The 23,002-nt window shown below is 38.3% G+C and overlaps 2 protein-coding genes across 2 annotated transcripts in view; one reads left to right on the top strand and one right to left on the bottom strand.

Moving 5' to 3' along the window:
• The first annotated feature begins 2,529 nt into the window (after window positions 1-2,529).
• Window positions 2,530-23,002, top strand: part of LOC135476450 (uncharacterized) — a 42,292-nt gene continuing 21,819 nt past the window's right edge. The window contains exons 1-2 of the mRNA XM_064756479.1: window positions 2,530-2,650; window positions 22,629-22,784. Of these exons, the coding sequence (XP_064612549.1) occupies window positions 22,641-22,784 (144 nt within the window). The 5' untranslated portion in view covers window positions 2,530-2,650; window positions 22,629-22,640. The remainder of the gene's footprint in view (window positions 2,651-22,628; window positions 22,785-23,002) is intronic.
• Window positions 7,696-18,271, bottom strand: LOC135476361 (uncharacterized). The gene is made up of 3 exons (XM_064756359.1): window positions 17,979-18,271; window positions 11,356-11,635; window positions 7,696-10,583 (listed from the first exon to the last, which is right to left on the bottom strand). The coding sequence occupies exon 3, from the start codon at window positions 10,492-10,494 to the stop codon at window positions 8,197-8,199; it is 2,298 nt and encodes a 765-aa protein (XP_064612429.1). The 5' UTR covers window positions 10,495-10,583; window positions 11,356-11,635; window positions 17,979-18,271; the 3' UTR covers window positions 7,696-8,196.

Below are 23,002 nucleotides of genomic sequence, written 5' to 3'. Positions count from 1 at the left end.
TTATTATCCAGGCTGCTACAAGGGAACTCTACATGGAATAACATATAACATATAACCGATTCATGGGACTCTGTAGACCCTATTTTTTCAGCCTTTTGAAATGTAAGGCCTTTGGGCCAATGGCTGTGCCACAAGTATTTTTTGTGTGCCACTAAGTAAGGTAACTTATTCATTTCATATGTAACTGTAGATCATATTTCTGAGGTTGTTCATACCCTGTTTGCTCACCTTGTATTAAGTGTCTCTGCTTGACCAATTTTAATACACCCTTGCCATTAGGTGGAATGTGTTATGTTAAAGCGATTTTGTCTGTCTGTCCTTCCGTATTCGTGTCTGGGCTATAACTCCAACAGTTTTCCACATAGAATTTTAAGTTTTGGTGGATACATAGACACACAGGTACCCAAATTTGTCAATTTTCAATATTGTCATGGTAATCAAATAGCCATTTTCCTAATATATACATTTTTGGTGGATACATACATACATACACAGATGACAATGTGTCGCAATTCTCGTTCCTTTCCGCGGATGTCATGGTTACCAGATTGCCATTTTCCTTATATATACTATATAAATAGAAATCATTTCGTGTCTGGGCTACAGCTCCAACTATTTTCCATATAAAGTTTTCATTTTTGGTGGACATATTTGTTCACTTGTGGGCTAGTCAAGGTAACCACATACCTGCCATCAACACCCATAAAGATTCCCCTCAGGGGTTGTTCTCACCACAATGCTGCTGGTATTCTTTTATACATTTCAAACAAATGCATTTGTTGTGGCATATGTTGTGTTCACCTGAACTCTTGTTGAAGGTTGGAGGGTGAGGTTTTACAATCCTTTCACAGGTGCCTAAAACTTTGTGGCTAACCTCTCCATAAGCAATACAGGTTCAGCCACGCTCTGTGTTGTCAGTTGATGATCCATTTAACAGATGCACTCAGGGCTTTGTTTTAAATGTAGTGTTGACATTCAGTGCTAAGCGCATGTAAATGCCTATAAAACTGAGTATCATTGTTGAATGGGGACATCTTTGTTTCTGTTCATTTGAGGGTATTGTGAAGCTCTTACTGCCAAGTGTTGTGACAAATTGATTTTGATTTCATATTTCTTAAATTTACCTATAGTGATGCACCTGCAGATATTAAAGTTGTTCAGCAGGTGAATTAGGACTTTCACCTTAGAAGTCTTTTGTGGTGCGACAAGAAAAATGTTGAAGCAGCATCGTCCCTGATATGATATAAAATGCCCCACTTTATACTTCTGTTGGCATGTTGGTTGTCAAGGGTTACAGACTTACATGTACATTTTCAATGAAATAATTGTCTTCTTGTTTTAAACACGCTGTAATCTGAAAATTCACATGGCTAATAAATGTCTTAAAATATGACCTTTGGTGCTCAGATCTACATTTATCTACAAAAAAAAAAAAAATCAAAATGCTGTTTTACGGTCAATAGAGCTAAAAGAATCTGATAGGCAACCTGAGTAAGGACAGGATTTTATGTCCAATACAGTATTTGTAAATAATTGTTTGGCTCTCCTAGCCAATCAGTCAGTATTTATGAGTAAAAATGACTACACATCATCAGGATATGTTGGGATATACTTGGTTTCTTAAGTTCAATGGTAGTCAAGAATTTTTCCCTCCATACATAACAGTAAGTTCAATAGGTAGAGGAACTTGAATAAATTGCCGGCCTTCGGTTTTCCTCCCTTCCCCCCACTGCATTCAGATTTGCTGATGATGATGTATGGTGCTTTCCCCTCCAAGCTGTCAGGTTTCTCCACCCACTGCATTCGAAGTCACTGATGATAATGTATGGTGGATTCCCCTTCAAACTGTCTGGTTTCTTTCTCCTACTACGTTTAGAGGGGCTGATGATGTATGGTGGTCTCCATATGTCAGTCTGGTTTCCTCCACCTACTTGTGACTGATGATGATGTATGATGGTTTCTCCTATGAGCTAACTTTCTGGTTTCCTTCACCCACTGCATTCAAAGTGACTGATGATGATGTATGGTGGTTTCCCCCAGTCATTCTGTCTGGTTTTGTCCACTTACTGCATTCAAAGTGTTTGATGATGGTGTATGGTGGTTTCTCCTATGAGCTGTCTGCTTTCCTTCATCCACTGCATTTGAACTGAATGATGATGATGACCCTTGGCTATAATGACCGGTTTCTTGTTTATGTTGCTATTCTGATTTTTTTTTTTTCCTGTTTGCCACAACACAATCACATATATAACCCAGTGTGGTTTTTAACCAGAAAGCTTTGGTTACAAACCAGGCTGGGCCAAAAAAAAAAGAAAGCTCAGTACATAACAATAGTGTGTAGCATACAGAGACATAACAGACTATGCATAATCATCACTAGTTATTTGTATACACATGTGAAAGGGCTGAATTTTTCATGTCTTCGTAAATTGATTTGTGCTCTGCAGAGAAGAGGACTTTCCACATTTTCGCTAGATTCCATTTTTTGGAGTCACCCAATGAACAGCTGACTGTCACTTCCGGTGAATGATGAAAGTTTGATCTGACGAAACTTGTGGTTTGCTTTCTTCATACTGTATTCAAGTTCACTGAACCAAAACTACTGAGTGTCCCAACACAGATGAAAACCACGTATAGTTTTGTTTTCAATGTGAGTATTTGTCATTTTTTTTGCATCAAAGGTTAATAGGCCTACTGATCGAAGTGAAAATTACAAATATTCGCGTTCGTTCTTCGTTTATCGCATCGCATGCGCCGCAATGGTAACTTGAAAGTGAAGTGCAATGTGAATCACTTGAAAATAAATATTCCATGAACGCACACTCGTGACTTTGCAGAACGGTGCACACACAAGGCCGAAAAATCAGTACAAGCATATCATGAGAAGAAGACTAAGAACTGTAACATTAAATTCAGTAATACACTTAAATGGAATTCAAACACATGTTCAACCTGCGGATGGTCGTGGGTTTTCCCCGGCCTGTGACAGGTTTCCTCTCACCATAGCGCTGGCCGCCGTCGTGTAAGTGAAATATTCTTGAGTACAGCGTAAAACACCAATCAGATAAATAAATAAATGAGACAAACATCGTGTTAATTTATAGCACAGTTTGATTTGCAGTAGACTGAAACTTAAGAAATGGGGGGAACCCTGAAGACTAGGGTGGTATTTACGTGTTGATTTCCACGCGTTTGACGACGTTAATTTTCCCACAGTGACATGCTTTTACTGATGTTTCATTGGTTCAAAGTGAATGGAGAAATGCTCAATTTACATACAAAGAGAAACGGTGTATACAGTAAGACGTGCTAGCCTCTGTCACATGATACTGTCATACATGATTTCTGCACTCAACTATTCATACACTTCAGAAAGTCATTTCTTTCTTTTTTGTTTTGGCTTCGGACTTCCTAGACTACTCAAGCTGTTATGACAGAATTAGTTTTTAGATGTTTAAGACAGATCAACATGGTGAATGTGCATGTGCGTGAGTCACATGCTTTTGTCATGTGGACTACATCCATCTGTAAAGGGCGTCCATATTTGGCCGGCCCCATTCAGGGAGGCATGAATGAATTGATTTTAGTGGTAACATAGAAAGTTACACGTAAACAAGGACAGCACCCTGTATATTTGGTATATTTGGAATGGGTAGTTGTAACCAACATAATTCAGTGTGAATTGATTTCCAGTTCTTCAGTTTCTACATTGAGCTGGTACACTAGTGTAAATCAGTAGAGAGGTTAAGCTACTCATCAGTGAGACGCAAGTAACACTTGTTCGCATGAGCAAGATGAACTTTGGTTGCTGTGATTGAAAACTGTTAAGCTACTTAAATTACACGAGTTGCGCCCTCCAGGTAAATAAGAGCAATAATACTATATTTTCATGATGTAATCGGTGATATAATCAAGCACAGCAGAATGTTGTTTAAATATTTACGGCTCGAAAGTATACATGAAATCTGTGGCACATACGCTGGTAATCGATATCGCATAAAATACATGCAGTTGTCATATTCAGTTGTGTAAGCCTAATTCTTACTTATTTGCAAATAAAAATCGACACTTACAATAAACGTATTCTTCATGAAAAGCTCATTTTCATTGTTATTTTTCATCCAAACAGACAAAACCACAAATCAGTGTTAAGGTATAAGATGTACCTTAACATCATTACCCTAATTCCTCAACCTATTCACATATGAAAGAGCAACTTTCTGTGCAATTTATGTCCATTTTCTATTTGATTTTGGAGAAAAGACTACATTGGTTGGATTAACCAATTTCAGGGCTTCACAACAAGTATAATCGTATCAGTCTACACGAAATATTACCTTCTGTATATGCTTGTCTAAAGACCTTGCAAACATGTGAAAAGGTTGAAGAATTACAGTATACAGGGGGAGATTCCAGGCTGTCATCCTCAGCTTTTGACTTAAGTCAAAATTTGAAATACAATCGTAAAAAAAAAAGCTTGGGGCTTTAGAAATTAAATGTTTGCCCGCCTCATCAATGTTATGTAAACATAAACTTGTCCAAGTTTCAACCTTCTGTACCAAAAAGTAAGCATCATGAAGAGAATTTAAATTTTGGCTTTAATGAGAAACAACTTTGTGGAATTGGCCTGTGATGTTAAGGTACATCTATATAATACCTTTGTTCTGTGCTGGCCTAATTATTTTCAAACCTGATGCTCAGCTTACCCAGCAAACAAAACAAGGTTTATCTTAAATCCAGGAGATTATACTTATGCATGTTAATTACCTTAGTGAGCAGATGAAGGAAAACTGTGGATATTAAAATCTAAGTCATCAGGCTAATTTAAAGCGAGTTAATTGTATACTGCGATATTGATCACTTCCTTCATATTTTATGTCACCCTACAGATGCACCAATTTTATTGACAAACAATAGATATTATAAAGGGGATTAGTATGGTGTCTGTTTACCGATTTCTGGTTGTAGTCATAAATTCATGTGTATTTAAAGTGAAATCGAGTTGGATGTACTGGTACGGAAATATGTATCGGCATATCCTAGTGTATGCGTGGTGTTGACTGCATTGTGGAAAATTAGGTAAGTATTTATACAGACTGTACAAACAGAATCAAAAGATCAGGAAGAAAGCAACAATGGCATGTAAAGCATATTGTTTGATAAAATTAATGTAACCAGTATCAGTTGAGTGATAAATATTATACATGCGTATAAATAAATAGCTTCTTCATCACCCTTTATATTGCCAGCACTGATAGTGTTTGTTCATCACTGATCACGGTGATAGCCTAAATTGTGATTGTGTTGTGGCAAATAGCTTCTTCATCACCCTTTATATTGCCTGCACTGATAGTGTTTGTTCAGCACTGATCATGGTGATAGCCTAACAACAGCTGTGGAGGATTGCCTGCCACATGTGGTAAGGTGCTCCTTGTACCATAATTCTTCAGCCTTTTCGAAGCTTCGCAAGGTGTTTATCCAAGCATAGTCTGAAGACATAATTCTGTGTAGAATAAAATTATATTTTTTGTGAAACCCATACAATTGCCAATCCAACAAATGTAGTTTTGTCTCCAAATTCAAATGATAAATGTGCTTAAATTGCTCTGAAAGTGGCTCTTTCATGTGAGAAAAGATTCGCAAGGTTAGGGTAACCGTCTAGGCTTGGTCAGATGAGACTTCCTGATAAACAGGTGTGTATGTCCTGATACCAGAATGCAGGCTTTCAATTGCCTCTTGTCGTAGCCAGTTGACAGATATTATATTTATTGATTTATTTGATTCAAGGGTGTTTTATACCGCACTCAAGAGTATTTCACTTATACAACAGCAGTCAGCATTATGATGCTAGGAAACCAAGCAGAGCCTGGGGGAAACCTACCCCCATCTGCAGGTTGCTGCCAGACCTTCCCATGTATGGCCGTAGAGGAAGACAGTATGAGGTGGACTTGATCTTACAGTGACTGCATTGGTGAGAGGCTTCTAGGTCATTACGCTGCGCTAGCGCGCTAACCGACCGAGCTCCCAGCAGATATTATATGTGACTGGTGATATTTGCTGGTCTTGCAAAATAATTTGGGGAATATTTTATTTAGAATAAAAGTTTGCTTGTCTCACCAAACTTATTTATTGAATTTATTTCGTTGTTGTGGTGTTTTATGCTCAAGAATATTTTACTAATATGACAGCAGACAGCTTTATGGTGGGAGGAAGCCAGGCACCAAGTGAACTTCACGAATATATATTTTTAAACATGACATGATTCAAACTCCCAGAAAGTGTCAAAATAGAAGTGTAGAGGATTGAAATGGTCAAAGAATTCGTGTATCGCTAAAATCAACAGCTTATAAGTACAGTTCTCTTAATTACAAAACCTCCCTTATAAGGTCTTCTCCAGGTGAAAACCTATAATGGCTATAAGATTGTTCCCAACTACAGTACAGCCAGATCAGTTGGTAAATTTACCAGAGTTTCATGATAGACACAAAATTGTGCAGGAATATTTGACTTGGGTCTGTGTGACTATGTGTCACTCTGTGTTGTGCTTATATACAACAAAAAAAAAGTTTTTTAAAAACCAATATTGAAAATGTATACATGTATGTGATGAGTCATATGGGTACATCACACAAGGCCTACACATATAAAGGTCTGTATGTTAATGTCTTTCCTTTTAATCTCAAGCCCCTTAATTACACTGTATATCCCCAATTTCACAATCGTTGATCCTATGTTTATCAATTTTTCTAAGCACAAAAACGTGTTTATGATAAGTTTGTGCATGACGAGGGCAATCATGTGTAGCCTTTATATACATGTAGGCATGAACAAGTGATGTAGGCCCTAGGCATATATATACATGTATCCTAAACCTTGCAAGCTGTAAAATGTATTACATATTGTGAGAATATTGCTGGACCTATCAATGTATAATAATTATGAAATACACCAAAGAATGTAAAAATCAAAACCGGAGATTTTTGGTATTTTTGGTAAAAAAAATCTATCTTTGTAGTTTCATTCCAGTTTTTCCTGTTACTTTAGAATGGCCCAAATAATTACTTTCCACAAAATATCAGCCATATGGTCTGTGCAAATGTTACGTTCAAAATCAGTAATAAAGTTAAAAAAAACTATAGGGCAAGTCGCATTATGACTTAAAATCATTTTAACAATTTAAATAGTACAGGTATAAGTCTGTCATTTACAGCTTGAAAATTGATTGCGCGAATAACGCAAGAATAGTAAGCTGGGATAGTAAGCTGAGGATGACGATGTGTTTGATCAGGGTCAGGCAACAGTGGCTGTGGGATACACTGACCATCCCACCGTAATTGGCACAGTATTGATGGTTAGGATCCGGCTCTGCTGTATACACAGTGTTGGGAAGCCCAGGTGGTTAATGCGTTAGAGTGGGACAATGACCCAGGAGAATCTTACCAATGCAGTCACTGTGGGTTAAAGTTCGGTTCAATCTCATTTGGTTTGTATGTGGGAAGGTCTGCCACCAACCTGTGGATGGTCGTGGGTTTCCTCTGACCAGTTGTTAGTTTCCTCTTACCATAATACATATTCTTGAGTATGGCGTACAGCACCAATCAAATCAAATAAAAATATACATGTAAACTGACACTTTTCTTTGAATCTTTGCCAACATTTAAACGTAGTGATTTTTATCAAGACAGTACATACATGTATATACAAAGCAATATGTATTTATTACAATTGTGATGTTTTAGCCATCCATTAAAATTTATATTTCAAATTATGTGAGACATATTTCAATATATTTAAATGGCTATTGAAAATAAGGTAATAATTCAGTTCTGAACACAGAAGTAAAACATATAACAAGAGTTTCTGATGACAAGGATTGCTAATTGCAGAGCAACACTTAACTACATTTCACAAGAGGGCAAATAAAAATTTGGCATGTATTATATTCTACAAAAAGAAAATGTTTCTTTAGATTTGGCAAATTTAATTGTATTTATATTTAGTACAGTTTTAAGCATTAAACATAAAATGAAGAACAAAAATATTATATATACAGCTGTAGGAGCTATTTAAAGCGCCTGTATCATTATATTCTGAATATAACTGTTGATTGTGGAGTTCAGTAGATCAAAGAGATGTAGCACAATTAAAGTTTGAACATTCTGTAAAGTTTCTTACATGACAGCATGTGGAAAACTGTTATTTGTTATCCAGGGAACAAATAGATTTAATCATGTTCACATCATTTATATTCAGATAAGGATATTTCCTTTCCATTGTTTCAAGCATTTCACGCCTGGTGAGGTCAACCATTTCAGTGCCGGCAATGTCCTGTAAGCATTTGTACTTGGTGTACAACATCAGTAACTCTGTTGGCATAGATACAGGATTTCTATCTCCTCGCCTTTGGATAGCTTCTTGAAGAGTTTTATCCAAGCTGTTTATGTGAACATCATAAAAGAGCACAGTGTTTGGAGAAAAGGAAGACTTCTGGGAATAGGACATGTCCTGAAAGTGAAGTTGTGTGGCATACATGCTATTGGTCAAACCAAAATACTCTTTTCTTTCAGCCAATGGTTGGTCCTTTTTCTCTTGACCTCTGTCACCTTCAAGAGAAGGGTTGTTTGATTGGCTAATGAGACTTATACTTTCACTTTTACTTTCAACAAATACTTCACCTGAATGGGATTTTAGTTTTGACAGAATTGCCAGTCCTTTCTGGACTTCCTCAAGGGCTCGTTCTACGTCACCAAGCTGCCACGTTATGTAAGCAGAAATAGCTGCAGATTTGGGATTGCCTTCATTCTGAGCCATTAACGTGATCATTTTTGTTTTAAAATTGTTTCTGAGCACTTTCAGTACTTGTTCATCCGGGATATGCCTTGGTAACAGGGCATAATGGAGCCTTACCATTTGGTTTCTCCTCTTCATTAAGTCTGCCTCATTAATACAGTGTTGTGTAAAGTTTGGATTTGCCATCCAATTGTAGGCTGTTCTTGGATCAGGGGTTATTCTCAAAGCGAGGTTTAACAGGAAGTCAAGATGGAGCTGTTCAGTTTTCCCTGACTGTTTTTTGGCGCGACTGTCTTCAAGTCTACTCATACCCTGACTCTGTGAAGACTGGTTATTGACATATTCTTGGCATAAATCTGTAAATATGTCATATCTGCCCAAAATGAAGTAATACTCAGCAAGATTCTGCAGAAAACACATTCGATCAGTTGAAGACAAGATATTTCCTGTTCTGCAGTGTCTGAAAACTTCAGCAAAGATTTCTTTGACACAGATTACAGTTTTCCCCTGAACACAACATGGCATCAAAGCAATGAAGCCCTGGAGAAGGTGCTGGCAGAGATTTGCCCTCAAGTCCTCAACTTTGACCTTGATGGTCTCAATGTCATTTGAATCAATGTGGTCTATCAAATTGTGCTCAGGGATGAAGTAATGAGGTATGTTTCTGACAGAGAGAGACTTAAGGAGAGAATCTATCAGACCAATTACACAGTCAGCCATGTTGGATTTATGCCAGGTGTTTTCTGGTATCTGTTCACATTGCCAGAACATTAGGGTCTTCAGATGATAACTGGATAGCACAGCTGGTTCACACAAGCTGGTCTTGAAGAATGTTTTCACAATCAAATAACACTTCCTTTGAACATCAGACAGTGACCTTGCCAGGCTGACTTCGGCTTGACTAAAGGACAACCTCCACTCGTAGTCAGGATGAAGGCTTTTGCTATGGCTGACTGGAACAACCAAACAACCACTTTTCAAGATTTTGTCCACTAGAGCAGGCGATGGCCAGTTACCAGGGCGATCTCTTGACTGCCAATGAGTTGCCATTGGAGGCCATTCTGGACAAGCTATAGCATCCACATTGTCCGTATCATACTGCCCCCCAAAAGTACATGTAGAGGTGGTGAAGGCTGGTCCATTTTCCACGCCCTGTCTGTTTTCATGCTCATGAACACAGCTTCGTAAGCACTGTATTTCTGTTTTACCTGGGAGAACCAATGGTAGAAACGTGCTCATTTTATCACATTCTTCATGTCCACAAAACTGACAGGGACCACGCGGTTGTGGCTGACGAAAAACCAGTTCCAGAATAACATATCCAGCATGGGTGCTGGAAAGCTGTACCATTTGGAAAATAGCCAAGTATTGCTCTTTGTTAGGAATGTCAGAGTCTTCTAGGGATTTTGATGTTACCAGAATCTGTTTGTTGATTTTAACGATGTCTAAATCTGGTGAGGTGATAATTGCAGGCTGAACAAGAATGGCAGTCTCCTGATATATTTTATAAGGAAGGGCTAACCATTCTGCATAGCTTCCACAGGCAGTATGTGAATAGTGTTCAGATTTTATACTGTGGACAGTATCGGTTGAGGCTAACAGCATTTGGCGATGTGGACATTGCTGTAAATTCTCCGGCAAGGGCAGATAATGCTGCAGAACAAAGGACAGGTTCTTGTTGTCACCTGAACTTAGTACGTTCATCCTGATTCTGGATCGCTCCTCCACAGATGCCAGTATTTTAGGCCACTGGGCAGGAATTTCCAAACGTGTGTATTGTGACTGACCCAAATCTAAAAAGTTTAAAGAGAAATGGAGAAGAAAATAAGACATTAAGTAAATATTCCAGAGTTGACTTTTTTTGGCTTCACTTCATAACCTTTGATGTCTGATGAAGTACTATTAACATTGCAGCATTTTTTTTTCTTTTTACCTGATTCTACCAAAGCTATGGTTCTTGTATTGAATTTACCACCAGAATAAAGCAAAAACTGAGGTAAATTGACAAGAGGCAAAATTTCACCAATTCACCGTCTAACCATTTATGTACTACTTTTCAATTTATGAATTTAATTGCGTTTTTATGTCATACTTAACAGTGACACATAGGACCGGTTAGTTATATGCATGGGTGAGGGAAAGTGTGCAGAATTCTGGGGATATCAGGCACATTAAAATTGATCTATAATTGTAAAGAAGGTAGTGGTTTAATAGAACTTATCACTTGCTTCATCGATGAGGTGCCTTCAACAGATGACTGAGTCTGTTTAAATACAGTGACGTGCCTGTAACAGATGACTGATCTTACAGATGGTGCCACTAGGCTAACTAGTGCGATAGAGTATCTAGGTAGGGATTCAGATATATAGATAGCTAAGGCCAGTTGAAGCGCCATTTCTGGTGTCTTAGGGCTGGCTTTTCTTTGAAAACACTTTATAACTTACAAATATATCAGCACTGAATCTAACCTGTAATACGTGTGGCTGTATGGAACTGTGTAGATGTGTCCATACAAACTAACAACCTATCGATCTGGAGGTTAAAATATGTTACGTCATAACTCACCGGTCTGCCTGTCCCTCTGAAACTGAATCCTTAGCAGAGATCGCGTTTCCCATGATGCACTGCGCAGGTCACCTGCTCAATACTGGTTTATGTTAGAATGGTTCACGGAGTAGTACTCAGTATTAGGCTTAGGGTAGATTGTCAAATTGTCGTATTTGTGAGAACAGGTAATGTTTCACTCGTGCAGAACAGCTATTTAGGATAGCCATTGAAGGTGCTCTGTGTGGGGACGTACTTGGCCCCACCCCATTTGCTGGTTTCTTTTCCTGCAGTAAATTACCTAAAAATTCCCCCCCCCCAGAAATTTTATATTAAAGACAAATACACATGTAACTGTCTTAGATTTTGCATTTGATGCTGTCTCACATTTTTCCAGTAAGATGCCGGCTCATCTTCCAAACAAACCTCAATAGCTTTGTATTTTAAAGATCAGTAAGCTGTTAGGAAGCGTTAAGAAGTTTAATATTTAACTTTTTGGTCAAGGACCTAATTTTAGATAAATTACTGTAAATTTACATAATAACAGACATACAAGTCTAAAGCTGAGATTCCTTACATGTGGTAGCGGTATACGGTACGCGGTATGCGGTACGCGGCAAAAAATCAAAATAGTTAAAATAAGTTGCAATGATTCCATAGGTACGGTCGCGGATCCATTTTTTCATGCGGAAACGTATACGGCAAAATCAATCGCACCATGTAGCGATCGGTGCGGTATGCGTTTTCAAAACCGGGACAGGGTACCCCAAGAAATGACGTCACTGGTGGGGTGTTTCCCCGACAGGTGGTCGGAACTTGTTTAAATTGTTCTCTGGTTAGACGAAAGTACTGTTGGAATTTTTCTCCATCCAGCTGCAATTCCGAGACCAAGTTATGGAAAGCTCCCTGCTGAGCTCTTTGCCGCAAAATACTGTGGACCCACCATCGGTGTTTTCTCTTTTTACGCTTCTTTACTTGCAACAAACTTATATGACATTGCTATTATGGCAAGGTCTGAATCTTGCTCTAAAGCCACACGTCGTGAAATGGAGGAATGCGACATGTTTGCTCTGATAAAAACGCACCATGAATGAAAGAAAACGCATAGGTTACCGCATAAATGAATCAGAGAAAGCGCATACCGCATACCGTATCCGTGTACCGCGTGCCGTATACCGCAAACCGCATACTGCGTATATGGAATCTCAGCTTAAGGGCTGCATACTTATACTCAAAAAGTGCATTTTTATAACATTGTTATATTATATGGTGTACAGAGGAGACCGTCTCAGTGGCGAAATGAGACCTGGAATCAAACCTGGGTCCACCAATGCGGTCGCTGTGGGAAGGTTTTCCCACAACCTGCGGATGGCGGTGGGTTTCCCCCCGGGGCTGCCTGGTTTCCACCCACCATAATGCTGACTGCCGTCGTATAAGTGAAATATTCTTGAGTACGGGGTAAAACACCAATCAAATAAATAAATAAATAAATCAAACCCGGGTCAAGTCATACGAAGGACTTTAAAATTGATTACTGCCTTGGCATTCAGTAATGAGAGGTTAAAGCGAGGTGACAGCACTGATTGCCCAGTGTCTTTATAATGTGACTGATGTCTCCACATGATACATATACTTCAGTGACGGCATGTACTCACACCTAATGGTTCCTCATTGTCATGTGACTTGTTAAAGGGATACAGAATCGTTTCTGATTGGCTGGTGTGAGAGATACACAAGTCCAGGCTGTGTCCAGCTTGAGCTGGACACATCTAGGTATGGCAGATTTATTCAGGCATGACCAAAGCTGGAGGGTTCACCCAAGGGTTTTTTTTTTATCTTTACTGTTAGCCATCAGCATATATTCTGTAACCCTTTAAGAACAAGTAAACATAAAAGTCCAGGCATACATACCTGTACTGTACAGAGATTCTCAATCAATCACTTTAGATCGTCCTCTTTCATTTTACAGCTCTAAATTAGGAATTAAAATCAATAATATACTGTTCGAAACTCAAAGAAAACATAAGGCATTTATCAGATTGTTTTGAAGGCGATACTGAAGGGGTTTTGGCATAATTATATAGTAAATTTTTTTGAGTGTACTTAAACAGAACCTAAACTTGAGCCATGCTAAAACATGTTTAAAAGGAACAAAAAATAGATACAGTATCCATCCAGATTGTGATTAAGTCATGCACATTAAGTCAGTCATTTGGTACAAATTTTTGAGCTATCTGCACTATCTGCTTTTCAGCATAATCACTTCAGATTTGCAATATTGGAGCTTTGCTGTGAACAGGAATTTGAGAGTCACGTTGTCTGTCTGGCCGAGAAAAGGCAATAGTGCACCTCAGTGAAATATTATTGACTGAATTTCTTCCATTAATGGGGTATGTAAACAGCTACTCACTTTCTGCACAAAACAAATACATGTACAGCAGAAAATATGCATTGTTCAGCTGCAAAGTGTTCGCTCAAACAGCACATGTAGGTAAACTGAACAGTGTTTATTATAAATGTAGGTAAACTGAACAATGTTTATTATAAATGTAGGTAAACTGAACAATGTTTATTATAAATGTAGGTAAACTGAACAATGTTTATTATAAATGTACTGTAACAGCTTCGACAATCAAATGACCAATAAGAATAAAAAGCATTTATGGAGTGAGCATCATGAGGAAGCGTATAAAGTGACATACATTGTCCCATTCAGTATTTCTCTTTCAAAGAAAATGCCTTTAGAAGCTCCTTATTAACAACTTTCCTTGCAATGCTACTGGATAATGATCAGTAGATCTAAGAGATGTAGAACAAAGTTTGAACATTTTGTAAAGTTTCTTACATGACAACTTGTGGAAAACTGTTATTTGTTATCCAGGGAACAAATAGATTTAATCATGTTCACATCATTTATATTCAGATAAGGATATTTCCTTTCCATTGTTTCAAGCATTTCACGCCTGGTGAGGTCAACCATTTCAGTGCCAGCAATGTCCTGTAGAGCATTTGTACTTGGTGTACAACATCAGTAACTCTGTTGGCATAGATACAGGATTTCTATCTGCTCGCCTTTGGATAGCTTCTTGAAGAGTTTTATCCAAGCTGTTTATGTGAACATCATAAAAGAGCACAGTGTTTGGAGAATAGCTGAAGTTTTGAGGATCATAGATTTCAATTTGTGGGCCTTCCGTGTGGAGAGTGAGATTTAAACCTGCTTTAGTTTCAGCCAATGATGGGTCTTTTTTGTCATAAGCACCATCACACTCAAGAGAAAGTTTTTTTGATTGACTGATGAGACTTTTACGTTCACTTTCATTTTCAACCAATCTTACATCACCAATAGGTAAGTGAAGCTGAAGTTTTAAAGATGCCGTCAAAATTGACAATCCTTTCTTGACTTCCTCAAGGGCTTGTTCTACGTCACCAAGCTGCCACATTGTGTAAGCGGAAATAGCTGCAGATTCAGGATTGCCTTCATTCTGAGCCATTAACATGGTCATTTTTGTTTTAAAATCTTCTTTGATCACTTTTATGAATTGCTCATCTTGAACATACCATGGCAGTAGGGCATAATGAAGCCGTACTGTTTGATTTCTAACCTCTGCAAGGTCATCCTCGGCATAGTCATGGGAAAACTTTGACCCTGTCACATAGTTGAACGCTGATATTGGGTCAGGGGCTATTCTTAATCCCATGTCTAGCAGAAATTCAAGGGGCGGATTTTCACTCTTCCTTGCTGGTCTTTAATAGGCTGTTGCTGATTTTCATCTCTTCTGTGTCTAATTTTAAAGCACTCTGCATACAAGTCTGCAGATAGTCGATATCTGCCCAAGATGAAGTAATACTGGCAAAGCCTGCAGAAAACACATTCGATCAGTTGAAGACAAGATATTTCCTGTTCTGCAGTGTCTGAAAACTTCAGCAAAGATTTCTTTGACACAAATTACAGTTTTCCCCTGAACACAGCATGGCATCAAAGCAATGAAGCTCTGGAGAAGATGCTGGCAGAGATTTGCCCTCAAGTCGTCAACTTTGACCTTGATGGTCTCAATGTCATTTGGATCAATGTGGTCTATCAAATTGTGCTCAGGGATGAAGTAATGAGATATTTTTTTGACAGAGAGAGACTTAAGGAGAGAATCTATCAGACCAATTACACAGTCAGCCATGTGGATTTATTCCAGGTGTTTTCTGGTATCTGTTCACATTGCCAGAACATTAGGGTCTTCAGATGATAACTGGATAGCACAGCTGGTTCACACAAGCTGGTCTTGAAGAATGTTTTCACAATCAAATAACACTTCCTTTGAACATCAGACAGTGACCTTGCCAGGCTGACTTCGGCTTGACTAAAGGACAACCTCCACTCGTAGTCAGGATGAAGGCTTTTGCTATGGTTGACTGGAACAACCAAACAACCAGTCTTCAAGATTTTGGTCCACTAGAGCAGGCGATGGCCAGTTCCCAGGGCGATCTCTTGACTGCCAATGAGTTGCCATTGGAGGCCATTCTGGACAAGCTATAGCATCCACATTGTCTGTATCAAAGTTGCCATATGTCTCTGAAGGAATCGAGGTAGTGAATGCAGGCCCTTTTTGAAGACCCTCTTCATTTTTTGGCAACCGAACGTGGCTCCTTAAACACTGTATTTTGCTTCCATCCTCCAATCCAAAGAGAAAAAAGTTCTCATTTTGTCACAATTTCCTTTTCCCGCAAACTGACAGGGACCACTGGGTTGTGGCTTTCGAAAAACCAGTTCCAGGATAACATAGCCAGCATGGGTGCTGGAAAGCTGTACCATCCGAAAGACGGCTTGGTAGTCATCTTTGTAGCACTCTTAAAAGCAATTTGCTATTACAAGGAGGCCTTATTGACAGATACTATGTCCAGGTCTGGAGTGCAATGTATGGTTGGCTGGATAACAATACGTGGACTCATCATAAGCTTGATATGGAAGTGCCAACCATTCTGCTGTGCTTCCACACATAACTTTGTCATAGTATAAAGGATTTTGATGTTCCACTGTTTCTGTTGAGGCAATCTGCATTGCACGAACTGGACAATTTCTCCCAGTCCGCAGGCAAGGGCAGGTAATTCTGCAGAACAAATGTCAGATTTTCAAAATTGTCTGAGAGCTCTTCAGCCATTTTCAGGGCCTACAGGATTTATACATCAACTAAGCTGTTTGTGTCCTATGATTTGAATACAGCTAACCAGTCCAAATCTGAAAAAAAGTGTTAAGTTGAAAAGGTAAAAGTTTTGTTTATATGTTTAAGAGTTGGGGTGGCTTGCACATCTTTGTTCATCCCTTGTGACATGTTTACATTACATCCTCTGTGGCACATTTGCACATCCATTCCATACCAATCTGCTGATTGGCTGCTGACATACATGTAGATCCCCTGTTGTGTATATGAACACAGGTGCACACATGGACCCAGACATGCTGTACATGCAGATATATATACTTACATTGTGTATGTACGTCTGTATGTATGTATGTTTATTTATTTATTTGATTGGTGTCTTACGCTGTACTCAAGAATATTTCACTCATATGACAACGACCTGCATTATGGTGGGAAGAAAGCGGGGTAAAACCCAAGACCCATTCTCAGGTTGTTGGCAGACCCCCCCACGGCTGTACGTACATGTATGTACATTTTATTTTATATTTGCGTATGTACATACATGATGTATGTATGTATGTATGTATGTATGTATGTATGTATGTATGTATATGTATGTATGTTATATGTATGTATGTGTATGTATGTATATGTATTTACGTATGTACATACATGATGTATGTACATTAATGTATGTCATACTTGTCAATTCTGCAATCATATGACGATCAAGGAGTCAGTAGGGGTGTGTACATGTACTGTGTCTACTTGCTTCTTGTGGCAGGGTGCAGCTGCCACTGAAGTATCATGCCAGACACTAGATATGACACACCACCCAGACACATTATGCTGACACCGGCCAACCAGTTCTGTTTCCTTGCTCTCACCTCTCAGTGCTGAGTGCCAAGTCTTTGGTATGATCCGACATGCGCTTGATCTCGGGTCTCGCGACTTTCAGGCCAATGCTCTAACCTGTAGGCCCCTGAAGAGTTCCTTATTTTATGAGAGAAGTGAGCTGTTTGTGACTATAAGTGGTTTAAGACATGTACGTATGATTTATCTTCAGCCCTAAAACAGGATATTTCTTTGAAGCTTGTCCAAAGTTTTCTATTCTGCCCCATTTCTGAAAATGCTAAGTTTGTTTTTTTTGTTGTATATATTTTTTCACATCTACCCCAATTCCTCAAACTTTTCGAATATGAAAGAGCAACTTTCAGCGCACTTCATTCACATTTTTCATTTGATTTTGGAGACAAAACTTCAATGGTTGGACTGACCAGTTTCAGGGCTTCATAAACAGTATAATTTTATCAGTCAACACTGATTACTGCCTTCAAAATATGCTTGAATAAACACCTTACAAACATGCGAAAAAGTTGAAGAATTACAGTACATTTATAATCATAAAGAGCCATTTAAAGGTTTTAGGCTGCAGATAAATCTTCCACCTGTCAACTTTTGCTGCGTTTATACTCTCCTGCCTATATGAGCAATCTAGCTAGCTATACATACCTCCCGGAACAGCTGTCACCAACACTCTCTGCACGCAGGCAGACAGATTTTAACATGGGTTAATCTGAAAATTGAATTATAACTCCTTCCATCCAGCAATGGCCTATGGCAATCTTCCAATATAAACAAGAGTCACACAGAGCAGTTTTAGGGGTATGTAATGTAATACTGTAGTTACATGCTTCCTGTCTAGCTTTGACAGATTAGTCCTCTATGTGCCTTTGTCTGTATATGTAGCAAGACAGACATGTTTCCAGGATCCAGTTCACCAAAGCTGTGGCTGTTACATCAGGCCTTCCCATCTAGGCAGTTCTAACAGGGTTCCTGGAAGTCTAATTTCTCATAAATGTGACTAGCCAGATATTTCCCCTCTCAGGAAATGCCTGCACTCACTGGATGTTTTACTGCTGGCTGGGATGGCCCTCAGTGGCTGGGGGTTGGGGAATGGGGGAGGGCACTGGAACTACTCTGCCTGCCCGCAGACATGATTTTCAGTACTTACCATTATGAAAATAATGACCCCCATTTAGGACTTTGCGTAATGATGCTTTTTTATGTATTTAGACTTGTTGATGCAACTCTTCCTAGAGTACTTAACCTATTTGCATGAAACTTAGCACATGTTTTCCCTATCATTATACATGTGCATGCATACATTTAATAACAATAATTAATTCATAATTCCTCCTGTTCAGGTGCTTAGTGCAATAAGGATTTTAATTTATGCCCATGCCAATTTGTTGATGGAACTGCTCTCAAACTACTGCGATGATGTTGATGAAACTTAATATTTGTTTTACATGTACCTATAATCTGACCTTGTGCATGCTTAAAAAGTTTAATGGCAGTGGGGTAGTTTTTATAATTACTTTCATTTAGGACTTTGTGTACTAGCACTTTTCCATGTAGACCCTATACAGATTTTCTCCATGTAACTCTTCCTAAAATACTGACCCTTTAATAGCAGGCATCTGCCTTATCATTGAAATTTGCTTGCTTAAGTTGCTTTATTTACAATTGGGTAATTATTTTCATAATTACTACTGTTTCAGGCACAGTGTAATCATGGATTTTGATGTACCGGTACACAGATTTCATCACACCATTTTGTCTGAAAATTGTGTATATCTTTTTTATCATCCAAACATCTACATCCTTAATAATAATGACTGATTCCTATTTTTATTTTCATTTTATTTTCTTTTTATTTCTGTTGTTCTTGGAAATGTTGGGAAAGGAAGGGGAGTATTTCAGACATCCAGATTCCAGTTAGACTTCTATTTTTAGACCGCATTTGAGGGTTGTGCTACAACGTACATTTTTGCAAAAAGGAATTTTACCAGGATGTTTCTGCTACACTCCAATAGACAAAGTGAAAGTGATTGTGACTCATTCGGCCGTCAGAAACTGGTTGTCTGACCTGCTTCAGCAAATGGCATGGTTCTCGACCACCGGAATGCTACATTACCCTGTTGTTGTGGTTATAACTACTTGTACTGGTAATTACTTATTACAACAGGATTTCCTTCAATAGAGCAAGTAAATAAGTAAATATGCAGGCTTTAGTCATTTACTACATGTACGTTTAGCAATACTGTTTTTCTCACAGGTCAGGATTGAAAATGCAATTCCGGTACCACATTTTGGATATGATACACTTTTCTTGGCCATTTTGGCTCTGTAAATTGTGGATATTTTAGGTTATCTTTCTTTTTTATGTGCTTTTAATATACATGTTTGACTACTATAAGGCATGAAAACTTTGGTCTAGATCTGTTGACAGTATGAAGTGCCATATATTATTGAACTGTCATCCACAACAGCCATGTTTGCCATCTGCACAGTGTAAAATTCAGTGATGACCTTAAACCGAACATAAAACTGATGTACATAGCACAGGTAAAAAAACTCTTGTGTGTGGCATTATAAGCTTAAACAACAATCAAATACATTAATAAGGAAATAAATAAATCCAGAAATTTTGGGATGAGACCTTTGTACTTGATGTTATTGAAGAAAATAAATCAGATAAAAAGATCAAATAATAAGTTCTGTCTATCACTTTATTTTGACTTCAAGCACCAGAAAGCTGTAAAAATTTGTATATGAATATGTTCTTAATACATGCATAAAGAGAAAATCAATTTCAAGAAGCAAAACAATCAACACTTAATGCCCAAGGTAAAGATTATATGTTGTTGCATTTGGTTTTTGCTCATTTGATTCCCAGGTAGTTGTAAAATGTCTTGTGAATTACATGATGGGACCATGTATACTGATATCACAATTAGCATACAGTTGATATTTAATAAAGATGTACAGATGTTTATTTTCAGATTTGTGCATACATATAAACACATATTTGTAACATTTGAACAGTAGCTTTCTTTTTTATTCTTTTAACGAATAATAAATGAATTAAGCATGTTTACATATATCGTGACAAGGGCTCCTTTTATCATTGAATGTAATGTTCATTGTTGTATGTCTGTAACTTTGGGAAGGTGTGTGTGGGTGGAGGGGCTCTGTGGCCAAGGTTGTAAAGATGCCAAGGTGGTTATCTTGTCAACGCAGCGCAGGGACGCAGGAGCCTCTCACCAGTGCACTACTGCAGTCACTGTGAGTTCAAGTCAAGCTCATGCTGACTCCCTCTCCAGCTGTACATTGAACAATCTGCCAGCAACCTGTGGATGGTCATGGGTTCCCCCGGGGTAAGGGGGTAGATCCAAGGTCAATCCTGGCCGGGTCACACCTAAAACTTTAAACAAGAAAGTTGTAACTTCCTCGCTTAGCATTCAACATTAAGGGGCTGGTGCAACAACTGGTTGACTGGTATCAGTATAATGGCTCAGGCAGGTCGGCTTACATTGTACTTGTATTTGGTAAATCGTCTCAGTGAGGCAGCACTAGATAAAAGATTAGTGGAAATCCGTCCTGCAACAAGGACGCACATTACATGCACTCTAAGGATTCCTTTGTTGTCATATGACTGAAAAATTGTTAAGTATGACATTTAACCCACAAACAATCATACACTGCCCCAGGCTGTGCAGAGTTTCCTCCCATCATAATGCTGGCCAACCTCGTGTAAGTGAAGTATTCCTGTGTACGGCATAAAGCACCGATCAAACTAATAAATGAATTAATACTGCGTGAAAATGTTGGTAAAACCTAATAATTATGTCTAAATCACATACATGTTGCCAACAACATACACTGCATGATGGTATAGGCAACCGTTTGTCTGCTGTGAAATGACTCAGCATATGCATATAACTTGTATGGGAGTAAGTTCCGTGAGAAGATAAGCACATGATACTGTAGATAAATACTTGTTCTACTCGGTTGCCTGTGAATATACCCATATATGCACTTTACATTGTCTGGCATGGCCTAATTTGAAAACCCTCATGTCAGTGGTGTACATGCAGCTGTATTATTTTATTGTGAGTATCGGCATATAAAAAATTTAGTTAACTAGTTATTTATTTTGTTGTTGAAGATTGTAATCACAAACATTTTTTCACTTATATAAAACAGTCAGTTTTGTGAGCGGAGGAAACTGGAGTAAAAAAAACTGCCGCTGTGAGTACAAGCTGGAAAACCTTACTTCAAGCCGTAGTCATGTGTGTGCCATTGACAGTTATTTTCTAGCCTGCTCCCTCATTGGTCCCTCATTAATCAAATGAGCAAGGGCAACTGTATTCAATGTATACATGTTAGCCCAAAATTAATGTGTTGTCAGTGTTCAAATTAATAACAATGCTGAAAATAAAATTACCCCTAAATTAAAATACTGTTCCTTGTCTTGTGTCTACTTTTCTACTTTGAATTTTTACTACCTCTTCTTCTTCATACGTGAAATGCTACTGATAGATGTTCAATGGCTGGCTCAGTCTAAATACAAGTGTGAAGCACGAAACAAGCAGGATGTCCCTGCAACATAGCTGCCTTATTACAACATACTACATGTACTTCAGTGAATTTGATGACTTTCCACAACTACACACATAGACAGTAGTGTTTAACATAGGTACATGTAAAAGTACTTATTTATTTTTTTGATTAGTGTTTTATGCCATACTCAAGAATATTTCACTTATACGACTGTGGCCGGCATTATGGTGGGAGGAAACCAGACAGAGCCCTGGGAAAGCCCACAACGATCCGCAGGTTGCTGAAAGACCTTCTCACTTACGACCAGAGAGGAAGTTAGCATATGAGCTGATGTACAAGTACATGTAACTGTACATGTATAGCATACAATCCTGGTCACAAAAAAATTAACATATCTGTTTGCAATAATTGACAGTATTTTCATTCTAACATTTGGTTCTCTGCGACTGATTTATCTTTTGATTTCAGGAAAGTTTGTTTGTAATAATGACAGCTGGTTACATGTATGCTTAGTATGGCCAGTATAAAGTCTTCAACAGGCCTACATCACTTATATGGAACTTGTTACCTACTGGTATACACTGTATCTTGATATAGGTTGTGCTTTAATTATGACCAGTGGATGTTCCTGGGTTTCTCCCAGGCTTTGCTCGATTTCCTGCCACCAGAATGCTGGATGATGGCCGCCGTCATGTAAACCAAATAAATATATATATATATTTATTTATTATGGTACTTTCTTTTTGATGTCAGCAATGACCCAAAATGGATGTAAAAGATAGCGGGGAAGATGACTTGAAGAAAACCCCTCCAACATGCTGCCAAAAGCTGAAGAGTTGTATCACCTTGACACCAGAGGGAGCCACCCCCATCAACTACAAAGTTATGGCCCTTTGTATTCTGGCTTTGGTAAGTTTAATAAAATTTGTGACTGTTGTGTCTGTTGAGTAGAAGAACATATCATCAATCATCAATGATAGGCAATATTTTAAAAAGTGACTGATGTGCAGTAGTGTATAAATATTTACTGAATATGTGTAGCAACCATATTTTATGAACACATAACCATGTATATTTTTTTCAGGATTTGTTAAAGTAATTTTTGCAAAAATTTAAAATTATAATTC

The sequence above is a fragment of the Liolophura sinensis genome, chromosome 10, assembly GCF_032854445.1.
Source record: "Liolophura sinensis isolate JHLJ2023 chromosome 10, CUHK_Ljap_v2, whole genome shotgun sequence".
Classification (NCBI taxonomy): domain Eukaryota; kingdom Metazoa; phylum Mollusca; class Polyplacophora; order Chitonida; family Chitonidae; genus Liolophura; species Liolophura sinensis.
Note: the sequence above shows the minus strand (reverse complement) of the source record. Positions and strands in the feature narration are given on the sequence as shown.